The sequence below is a fragment of the Myzus persicae genome, unplaced genomic scaffold (assembly GCF_001856785.1).
Source record: "Myzus persicae strain clone G006 unplaced genomic scaffold, MPER_G0061.0, whole genome shotgun sequence".
NCBI lineage: Eukaryota > Metazoa > Arthropoda > Insecta > Hemiptera > Aphididae > Myzus > Myzus persicae.
The window spans coordinates 1,232,710-1,245,106 of NW_019100470.1; the positions used below are offsets into that span (position 1 = coordinate 1,232,710).

General features: G+C 33.7%; 1 protein-coding gene across 3 annotated transcripts in view; it reads left to right on the forward strand.

Moving 5' to 3' along the window:
• LOC111041473 (inositol-trisphosphate 3-kinase B-like) overlaps nt 1-12,397 on the forward strand; it is a 125,774-nt gene that overhangs the window by 44,236 nt on the left and 69,141 nt on the right. Inside the window, exon 1 of one of the 3 annotated variants that reach the window (XM_022325919.1) lies at nt 3,955-4,410. The exons of the other annotated variants lie outside the window; for them this stretch is intronic. Within the exon in view, the coding sequence (XP_022181611.1) occupies nt 3,970-4,410 (441 nt within the window). The 5' untranslated portion in view covers nt 3,955-3,969. Of the gene's footprint in view, nt 1-3,954; nt 4,411-12,397 lie in introns of those variants that run through there. 3 annotated transcript variants of the gene reach the window in all.

Below are 12,397 nucleotides of genomic sequence, written 5' to 3' on the forward strand. Positions count from 1 at the left end.
CATAATTCATAATAATACAATATTTATTACCTATAATGTACAATAGTTTTTAAAAATTGTGTTAGTTCTTTGGGCGGGTGACAATAAAGTGCAACCAATGCAGAAAATATGTTTAAAATGTGTTTGAAACACGTTTTCTGTTTATAAATGTGTTCGATATGTGAACAAATGGATTGGATATATAGTTTCGTGGCGTATAATACTATAATGTGAATAATAACGATCTTGAACTTTAAACAACAATTTCAACTAACGGCGTGAATATAAACGTAAATTCATAATATTATTCACTATTGTTTTATTTTCAAATATTTGATAAAGATAGCATCGAATCAATATCTCTGTTCTGCAGTAATTAGGATATCATTAATATATACACGTACGATTCAGATTAATTTTGGCAAGTGATATACTGACTGTAGTAATTACGTAATCGATTGATTTTAAATAATAATATGCATATTGAATGGTCATTAAATTAATATATTGTTCAATATTGTTTTTCAATTTTCAAAAATGTTTGTTCAAAATGAACAGTTCATACTACTTTCCAGCTTCTTCGGCTGTAATTATTTAATTCCAATAAAACAATATTCTAATTTGAAAATTATTTATCATAATATAGATGATAAAATTATTGTTTTAGTTTTACGTAAAAGCGGAACATTGTCGAAACGATTATCTGCGCCCCTGACGACGCGACGATACGCAATTTATCGTGCGCGACTGTATGTGTGATTTGCCCGGTTCAGGATGAATTAATTTCGTCGGACGTTCACAGGAAACCGTCGCGGTGTAATATTATTATTATTGTTATTTATTGTTAATAATGATTAAGATTAAGCACAACGAAGCTGTGAGGTGTCGAAATCGGAAGGCGTTTTATCGGCAATGGTGACTCGTTTGGTTTGCAATAAAATATATTATTATAAGTAATGTGCCGTACACGAAAATGAACAGTCCTATCGAACGAGTGTGAAAGAAAAAATTGAATGTTGTATTCGATGTTTTATCTTACAACAGAATAATAACATAAGCTGCACGTATCAGGGGACATTTTATACAAATTTATGCGAGTCTAATAATATGGTGCGGTGCGATCACCTGTGTGTCGGCGGCCGCCAGTGCGTAATTCATTGAGATTTGGATCGCTAGGAACAAAAAAACTGTTTGTTTGGTCGCTATTTTACACTCACGCCATCAATATATAATAATATCATGTGCGGCGGTCTAATGTTTATCTAAAAACCACCGACTGTCGATGGCGGGGCGGTGTGGTGAACCCGTTACTAAAAAGAACGTCGAAAAAACTCTATTTTTTTACCATCGTTCTATAACGTAAGAATAAAAAAGACACAACGCATAATATATTATTACATTAACATTCGGTACGATGAAGGGCACAGCGGCTGATGATCGGATTAAAGAGCAGCGCGATGGACAAAAAATAACACTCCGATTGTGTGATGAATAATTTATTACTGTGCGCCCGGTAAAAAATTGTTTCCGATCAATAATAAATATTAAAATATGTAATAATAACAATCGGCATCGGTGTGGCGGTGCTTACTACGGCCGGAGTCAAAAATGGTGCACCGATTCGATATATCGTACACGCTTGGTATAATTATAACTATTTAAAATTTAAATACGAAACCAAAATATCGGTATTTTTTCCGAGTGCTACAGAGTGAATCAACTTGATTAATATTTTGTTTTCAAAAAAACGTGTACGCAACAACAAAACGAAAAAACAAAATTGAACCCGTCCATGAAATATACTGGACGTCTTTAAAAGTAAGGCTGTCGCCTGTCAGGTCTCTATGATACATTCTGTGCAAGACAAACAAATTATTAATTATTCAAAGTAGAACACATCCTTTATAATAGGGTTCAATGAACCAAAAAAAATAGGTCGTAATACATGATTAACAACCGAAATTTTCAAAAAACAGTATACATCATAATTCATAGCAAGTCTCCACTCGGCACTCTCCATTCTCCACCAATCTTCTTATGACCACTTTTCAAGCAAAGGAGAAGCACCTTGTATTGAATATATTTTTTGTTTTATACTCGTATATTAAGGATAATCGCTACCACTGTTAATTTTAGTTCAAAAGACTGAAAGTTTTGTCAAAATTAAAGTTTGTGTACGTTGTCGAATTTTAATTCTGAAAAAAATTCTGCAGAAAAACGTCTATATAGATCCTACGAACTTTGAAAATTTTGTTACGTTGAAATTGTTTTTAATTTTAAACTGTAATATAAAATTTTGAAATATTGATTTATAAAAATGTTTTATGAAGTGAAATACAAAAAATACTATACTCAAAAAGATGAGCGGTGATCGCAAGGAAAGAAAGAATTGCCTAATACAATTCCTGAAAAATGACAGGTTTGCAAGGTCATTTATATTTTGCATTGTATATAATGTGGTCATTATAAAAAAACCATTTGTAAAGATTCAAGAAAAATAAACGTCATTATAACATCCGTTGGTCGTTATAAGAACGACGTCACAACGACCGGCAAATATTTGAATGTATTACATAAGAGTTTTGCTGAGACAGTGGGACCTTTAATTTTGGTAATTAATTCCGGTATGCCACTACAACCGATGTAATAATAAACGGTTTCTACTATAATATGATTATCCAATTATTCTCGTGACATTCGAGTGGGGGATTTTGATCGACATTTTTCACTTTGTTTTTTTTTTAAACCTTTTTTTTGCTGTGAAAACGTTCTACGAACGGTGACGGAGTGCGTTACCTTGTCCAACACTCTGAACAAACTTTGAAGGTTGTTATAATTTTTTTAACCAATAGCGTCATATTGTTAATATAATAATATTGTTATTGTGCGGAAACGCGATGGCGGAAAATTACAATATTGTGATTATTCAATTATGATTGATTATCTTAATAATTGTCGTGTTATTAGCAAACTATATCTAACGCTCTAAACGTATTCTAAAACGGCCCTAAGGTCTATGGAGTTTCTAATTAGGTAATTGCTATTTTTCGCTCTGAATATTGTATTACGCGTCGGAAACCTGTATAACATAAGGTAAAAATTATTTCGACGAGTTTTGACTTTTTGAGAGGTTTTAAACTTTTAACGCTCATTAATACTTTTTCCAATACAACGTCACACAACGTTTATTTCGAATGTCGTTAATAGCTATTTTTAACCCATCCCATAAACTTAGATCATCGTCCGGTAAAATATTATTAGTCACATACTGACATACTAATGATAATGTAATAATAAATATTATTAATACTGTTAGCATCATATTATAGTTCAACAATTTAGGACGACGAATCACAATATTATCATATTATGGTGTTAAATTGGTAAGATACATACTTTATGTATATCATTTAATCGTGTTTCGTCAGAATTTCTGTCGGACGTAAATTATTTTTACCACTAGATGCAGGTTTACAAAAAAAAAAATCACTTCTTCTTATGAATATTTTTTGATGACAGTCACTGTGATTTCTTTGTACAATACGTATCGTACACTGCAGCACGGTGCGACGTTGCAGAAAACGCGTTCATGTCGACAAACCATGTAAAATAGGGTTCCACAAGAGGAAATCGATTAGTTTCGAACGTTTCGAAAGCAGAATCATTTTAGTCACTGTAGTCTGTAAGGTTAGGTTGATTCGCGCTGAGACCATCATAATAATTATCGTGTGCCGGACAACAACTCGATACAAGTGGTAGGCCCGTCTCCGCTGCGTATATTATGCTAATCGTTTCGTATACATCCTTCTGAGAACTGCAGTCGCGTCCCTGCAGACCAGTGTTTCTCAAACTATGCTCCACGGAGCCCCGGGACTCTGCAAATTGTTTTGTTGGTCGTGAACAAAAATGTTTGAGAACCGTTGCTATTGACTAAATATCTCCGAGGCCTTATACTATAATATATCTAATAATAGACATAATAATATTATCATGATCTTGCCGCTCTCGATTTCGGCTTCAACATTCCGGACGCGCCCGTCATCGGTGAGGTCCAAAGAGGTACCAAGCCGACGACGCAACCGCGTTAGAATATTCAGGGTCGCGACCGTGGTAACCTCCTCCGTGCATTGTCTGTTCTTCGGAAAACGGTCATCGTTGTCGCCGCCGACCATTTTATCCGCGTCTGTCCGTCCTATTTTTCATCGATCCGCAGTCGTCCGTCTGGTTATCGATAGAAACGTATTTACGTCACCACCGTCCGCGAGTAGTGCTTGTACGAATTATTTAATTGTGGTGTACAGTGCGACAAAATTCCAGCGAAACAAGTTGGCTGCTGTGTATTGTGTGCACAGGTTTTTGCGAAAATCATCTAATTCGACAAAACACGTTGCCCTTTTTCCAAGGATTACCGGCCAAAGGCGGCTCGTAAAGGTAAGAAGCACATCATCGCCATATTATATACATACTATTACATAGGCACAGTCGTAGAAATCGTTTTTACCGGCGTCCAAGAAAGATCATGAGTTAAACCCTGATAAAATGGCCCAAGTCAATTATAGACGAATTTTCGTATTGTATAATATTATTAAAATTGTAATTTCGAACATCTTAGTTTTACATGAAAATATATAGGTTTTTAAAATAATTCTAGTTTAAAACATTGATATTAGGTATGCATAATGTAATAATTTTAACGAATGCTCAATAAGTATACGTTACCATGGGTCGGTAACGTATTATCTATCCACAAGTATAGATAAATATGTCTCTAACGAAAGTTTTTTTTTATTGTGATCTGTGAAGTCACCTTTTCGCAAGTTTATTGCTTAGTAATAATAATAATATAATTATAATTTAAAATATCCTCACTTCATATTATATAATATCATTCCACGTATGCTAAATTTACAACGGAATTATGTGTTGGACTGCGCTTGATATTAAATTGTGATGTGCTTAAATTCGGTGGAGAGAAAGAAAAATTGCCAAGTCCCAACTGTATTGAATACGTCTATTTGCAATCTGTGCGTTGAGAATATTGAAAAAACATAACCACCGTTTCACCCTATCCTATTAATCATTATTCGGCTACAGTTAAAGAAACTACACCTCAAATGCACGGCTATCTCTTTGGCGTCTGCTTTTAAAGGTGTCCCTCAAAAATGCATATTAGAATGTATCTTTGTAGCAAACAACTAGTGTCAGTACAAATATATGTTATTATATACCTCAACGAACAATCCTTAACATTAAATTACATTTGTATTATTATTTTGATAAAATAACATTGAATTAGTAGGCTATTTATTATTATGATCAAAATGTAGCATTTGATGTTGAAAACTAGGGAAACTGTAATAATTTATTGTAATATGTTATAGTGTACACTGTACATCTAGCAGTAATTTCGATTAGCCATTGTTATTGACCTCTCCTATTTCCCTCTTTCACTCCCCGAGAGACTTTATTTTAAATTTATAAATTTTAATTGATTCTATATTATAACGTAACTATGAACATATGTATATTGTTCATCACAATTCACATTATGTTATGCCATATCTTTCCGACGCCCATAACACGAAAGTACACTCAATATACGCACACAGGTGTATAGTTTTTTGTTTCTTTGCAATGTAATAATACACAGTACCTACGCTCCGAGCAAACTTTCTCCTCTCTCATTTCGAATCTTGTTTACCCGCGTGCCACTACTATACTATCATATTATTATAATAGTTAGAACGTCTTATACTATACTGCACCTACTCCTACTCCTCCTCCTACTACTACTATATAGTTGTTCATAATACTCCTACTACTAATACTACGCTACACACTATACTATAGGTACTACTACAACTTCTACTACTACTTTACTATAATACCACTCCTAAGTATAGTGTATACACTACTATATTATATACGTTGTACATATAGTTAAGTTACACTGTACACTGTATTATAATGTAGGTAGGTAGTCTACATGCACTTCCACACGTGGTGCGTCGATTGTTTTTATTTACTCCCAAACAGTTGTATACCAGTAATAACAATATTATACGTTCCACGAGAAAATTATTTTCAAGGAACGGTGATTATAATATAGCTTGTAATCCATCTAATATCTAAATATTATTTGGTTAAATTTTTTTGGAGGACGACGAGAGTCTCTTATATACAATCCCGTTGTAATTTAATTATCTCCTCCCTCCAAGCTCCACCGAGTTTCTTCAACACTCAGTTTGATATCCCTTATTTTTACACGTTATCTATGTATTTAGAGCATGTGCTCTGATGATGGAACGAATAAAGAGAATAATAGTAATATTATAGTAAATTTTTATAATTTCGATTGAGAATTAGAATTTGGTGATTAATCTTTCATATATGAATTAATGTACGTTTATATGAGGCTTGTAGACTTGGAAACATGGAATTGCCACCAAATTTTGTACACATCATATTCCTCGAGACCCAGGGCATCGTTTTCAATAACTCAACCCCTGTAGGTTGCTGTAAGTGGCTCACACTATACATTTTGTTTTAGATCAAGGAAATTTAATAATATATTGTTTGTATAATATGGGGTTGCAATTATTGGTTATAGAAATAAAATTTGAAAAATAGTTGAAGTAAACTAACTTGATATAGGAGTTTAATTTCAATAAAAGAAAATAATATACTCAATTAATAATTTGTCGTTCAATAGTACAACAAACACAATATCCATATGTTATTGTAGCTTATAGACTCAAAAACTAATCGACTAACTTTGATGAAAGTTTCAAAGATTTGTCTTGGAAATATCAGGAAATTTTAAAAGTAGTTTGAATTTGAACCACATTTGATATTATACTAAGTGCTATATTCAATCCACCACAGACAGATTGCCCATCTTGATGAAATTAGTTCACAAAGTTTCGATTGTACACCGATGTCGATTCGCTCGTGAAATGTACTAAAATTGAGATACGCTGATACAACGCATTAGCGCAGTAATGCTATAATTAGTATTATTTTATATTATTATTATACCTCAGAAATCGTTTGCATAAATACGGTTTTTACGGGTGCAGCAATAATAATTATATTGCTGACCTATGCTAGACACTGTACTTATTGAAAATAAAAATGTGTCAAAATAATAATACTGTGGACTGTCTCGTCTCGTGTACATATCGTGAAACGATTAAACATTTTTTTTAACATCACCATTACAGCCCCAGTACAATATCGGTAACATTAAATACATATTTTATCGACTGACTGGACGAGGTCCAACGTATTATATAGTCGTTAAAGTTAATAGATATTTTTTATACAAGCAACAACGAAAACGGCAATAACAACACTGTTTATTAAAAATGAAATTTAACAAATGTATGTCATTAAGGGTATGGATATTCGTTTTTCGCGAACGGACGGCATCACTACGTTCTGCGTATACTTACGCTAAATAAAATAATGCAGGATGATGAAGCAAGCATACTTATCCTAATTTATTCATTTAATAACGATTAACGAATTTATTCAAATTCTGATTTAAGGACTTTTTAAATAAACATACATAATTACCATATTTTTAAAATATTGAGATTTTTAGTACTACTTAAAGAGTATCTTGTGTTGATATAAACTTCTGTTTTTCAAATAAGAACCCTCCTTTTTACTGTAAATTATTCAGTGGATAATTCTTTTGAAATATTTAAATATTTATACGAAAGGTTATACTCCTAAAAAATGGTATATTGAAAAAATTAAAACAAATGTTATAATATATAGTATTATTATTATTCCAATATTGAATTTAGCGTTTATTAGCTTGTTTGATTGGATCATTTAAAACAATGATAAATGCGGTATTGTTGATAAATTATTGTGAATCTCTAACATTTCAAGTAACCACAGTCCTCATATCCTCCAAACCATTATCATGAATCTATTATCTTTAGTAATTTAAATAACGTTAAATTCCTTAAAAACTACTCGTTCAAATATTTTGATTTAGATATGTCATCATTTTTCTGAAAAATATGTCTGCTAAAGTGCTAAATAATTTACAGTAGAAAAGGTGGTCCTAATCTTAAAACAAAAGTTTGTATCGCCACAGGACAATCCTTCAATAGTACGAAAAAACCTCAATAATTTGAAAATACCATGGTCTGTAAATATATATATTTTAAAAATTCCAACTTCAGATTTTGAATAACTACAATAAAAAATAAGTGAGAGTGATTGGTGAATCACCCTGTATATTATACCAGATATATAAAATGTATGTGCCCGCGCCGTGCTTGTGGCCTGTGGATTAATATATAGTAAAATAATAATATGACTATGGCGGGAGAAGTAAACAGTATTCAATTTAAAGTTCAATCTGATGATGGCGACCGTGTCAGCATTATAACACGCGCACGCTGTAAATATTTATACCGATTGTTATCATATAATATTATGATTATGACGCTTGCAGATTTATTATTTAACTCACCGTGTAAAACACGTATTGACGTCCGACAGAGTCATTAACGTGTACAAATTTTAATCGTGTTCAAAGTCAAAACCGTATAATAGGAAGTACATGATAATATTATCCGCTATTATAGGTAATAATAATAAAGTATAAACGCAACAGACAACAGTGTACCTAATAAATATATATGCATATAAAGTATGGTAACGTCAGCGGGTTAACAACAATTAGTATCGTTTGATTGCCCTGGCAATTTTTTTTTAAATATTATAATAATACCGTTCATCGAGGGGGGCACGTGTTACACAGTCGAACGACGTGACGCAATTTAGTATAATTAATAATGTATACCTATATACAGCGGCGGTGCACAATGATCATAATATTATAGGTAATATCATTATTTTTAAGGAGCGCATGAAAAATTCCGATCAGAAATGAATTGATGTATAATTTATAATTTATTGGCATACAATATTTATTTCGTCGTTAGACTGTAAGATTTGCACTTAGCATTTGAATGACCCTAAATGTTAAAATTAAACTTTTGCACGATTTAGGTTAAGTATTAGATGTAAAATTGTTGTATTATGATATTTTTCTCAGTTTGTAACAAACAGCATAACGGTAGCGTATATTATATAGATACCCAACAGTTAAAAAATAATGTTTTATTTTTACATCTAGTATCTATTTGGCACGTGCCTCATCCCTTGATATGGTATTTTAGGACAAATCAATAACAATATAATATATTAATTTCAGAACCATTCTGTAATGAGGATTTATTTTAATGTGTGCATCAACGGCTATTAAAAATTGCTGAATTTAAAAAACGAATATCAAGTTTAGATTTACTTTTTTACATAATATATTTGTATGATAATTTGTTTTTAAATTCAACTAAAACTTTAGATGATGTTATAATATTGCTTAATCCAATAACCAAAGTCATGTAAAAGTTTGAAAAATGTTTGGTTTTGGCATTTTTCGTTCTTCAGTCATTACGCAGTTCGTTTGTAGAATTGAGAATTTGTTAAGAATTGTTACAATATTTGAACATATTATAATACGATGGACGTATAATGTAGTAATGATAGAGGGTATATCCTCCAATGGCCACTGTATCTACAAAATGTAATATCATATTATTACTATGCCTACCCTTACCTATATAATAGCATGTTAGGTATTTATATACGTACAGGTGGTCGATCGCGAGTGGCCGGACCACAATTATTAGTCCGGTATAATTAAAATATTATTATAAAGCCTAGCGGTCGCTGTGTAGTTGCTGCCGCCGGTGCGGTGTAACGGCAAATTCGGTGTGGTATAATTTTTACATGGGTAACCACTATACCTAGGTAATAACATTTTATTTCGCGAATTTTCGAAACCCCCCGCGGGGCCGCGGCCCCACTGCGCGGCGACCGCGGCGGCCGCAGAACGAGCCACGGGGAGCGCGACGGGCGCGCCGGCACGCGGCGGTACTTCGGCCGCGCGTTACGGTTTTAGTCGGCCGACCGTACGGCCCCCTGCAAGCCAGCGAGTGCGTTTTGTCGACCGTTTGACGTGTTGCGTTCGCGCGCTCTCGTATATGTGTGTTTGACGTGTTTCTCCACGATTTATTTGAGCGTCTGTTTTTGCGAGTGCACTTGACGGGAGTTGAACGTCCCGACACACGGGACGCCGCAGACGCGCGGTGACGACGACGACACCCGCGATCATGCCGTCGCGGCGCCGGACCGCGGTAACCGCTTGGCCATCGGCCGCCGGCACAGAGACGCCGGCGACAGCGACGTCGTTCGGTTGAAGAAGAACAGAGGATTTTCCGCCGACGGAGTGCCGTTACCGTACACGCTCGTGGCGCGTAGGATCCCACGCGCGTTACGAACTACAGTCGATCCCCTCTGCGTCGGCGATCGCCGGCACGTGGCCGTCAGACCGTGCGTGACCGCGGTCGCGCGTGTGTGTTTTCAGTGCGTGGTCACACGTGGTTCTTCCGTAAAGCACCCGCCGGCACCCACCACCGACGATATTATAATATTATTATAATCATCATAATCGTCTGCACAGTGGTCGTTGTGACTTAACCTACCGACGACTTTCGTGGTTCGCCGAGCGAACCGAAAACGTGACCAAATAACCCGATTTTATCATAACTACGAAATCATGTTAGTATATTTGGCTGTTATTAAAATTATGTTAAGCATTTTTTTTTCATTCAAATGTTTCGAATTCGAAAGACTTGGCGCTTCGAGACCCCGTACTCCGAAGTTCCGAAGCTTCAGAGTTGTTGGGGGCCCCATCGATTCCTCAATTATGGGTAGTTTTATGACAACCTATAGGTACTGATGCCGCTACCTACCAATTTTATTTGACCTGTGGCCATCTTGCTCTCCAGACATTACGATGCTCACGGAATAAAATAAAAATTATTGTACATTTCCTATACACGTTACAGCTGCAGGCGATAATGGAAAATCAAACGAAGAATTTAAACTTTTGAAAATAATTTCTCACGACTAATTACATAAAGAATAGCCATTTGTATCTAGTATAAATAAAATTCACATCGATCCCTATATGTTTAAAAAATAGTTAAAAATGTATAAATCGAGTACCGATTGTCTAAATATTAAAATCAAAATTTAGCAATAAATATATTATGATCATGTTATATAAAATATACTACATATTACATGTTAATTTTTATGAATTATTATTTCAACATTTTTAATAATTATTGTCAGTCTTAAGTAATACAATACAACTGTAAAATATAATATTGCATTATCCGCTATAATGTCTATGGCTATTTGTGTAAAACCGATTCCCATAAAATTGCAATTTTTAATTTTTATTCCGGAAGTTTATAATATATTTTTCCATCATGCTTTCCTGATTCTATTAAATTCATAATTTAAAATCGGTGGGGCCGATATTGGTTGTTGTAATACTACCTGTACTGCCGGAATTGATGAAATCCTGCGCCAGTCCATCGATGTATATTGCTGTAGGTACCAACTACCTACTTAGAAATAGGTATTTTCTGCATGTGTGTGTGTCTGTGGAGGTGTTTATACGTGAATTCGCGTTGGAATTATATTATAATATATTATTATTACGTGTATATTATAATACGACTCGGTGAAGTTGTAACGCGTATATTATATTATGCATACAATATGTATAGATGTTTTCGTTTACGACGACGACGATGACTTTACGGTCCCACTCGTAAAACGAAAGAAGAAATAATAATATATAAATTCTACTGTATAGACGTCGCCGCGCGTGCATGATTATGCGGTAGGATTTTTTCTTACTGAAATTAAAAACACACGACATCGTTTACTGACGATATAATATTATTTTGTCAAACGTAATAATAATATTATCGTTCCCCTGCTTTCCTGTCCCACTATAACGTTATTTTTTTTTCTATAAGTTTTACGACTCGAGAAACGTTTTTAATCGTTTTCCGACAAGAAATAATATGCATAATATATACAGGGCGATTCACCAAGTATGCTCACCTCCATTTTTCCTTTAATTTTTATTTTTGGAATTTTCGGATATAGGTATAATTTAAAGAGTATATTTTCTAATTATCGAGAAAAATAAGTAATAGGAAGCTCTCCTTAAGTCCTTAAGTAAGAAGTGTCTTGTGGCAATACAAACAACCAACTTTTCAAATGAGAAACTCCTTTTTTTACCATAAATTGTTTTATGAGTGATTTTTATGTAGATAATTCAAAACTCAAAAGTGTAGTTTCTCAGTTATTAAAATACTTACTAAGGATATAGTCCTAAAAATCGTTTTTCAAAAATAAAATATAGATATAAAATAATATCGGATATATTTTTGTATAATAATTGGGCCATTTTTATGAATAATAAGTTTTGATGGATTAATATTAATTTCAATGGTTTTTAAAA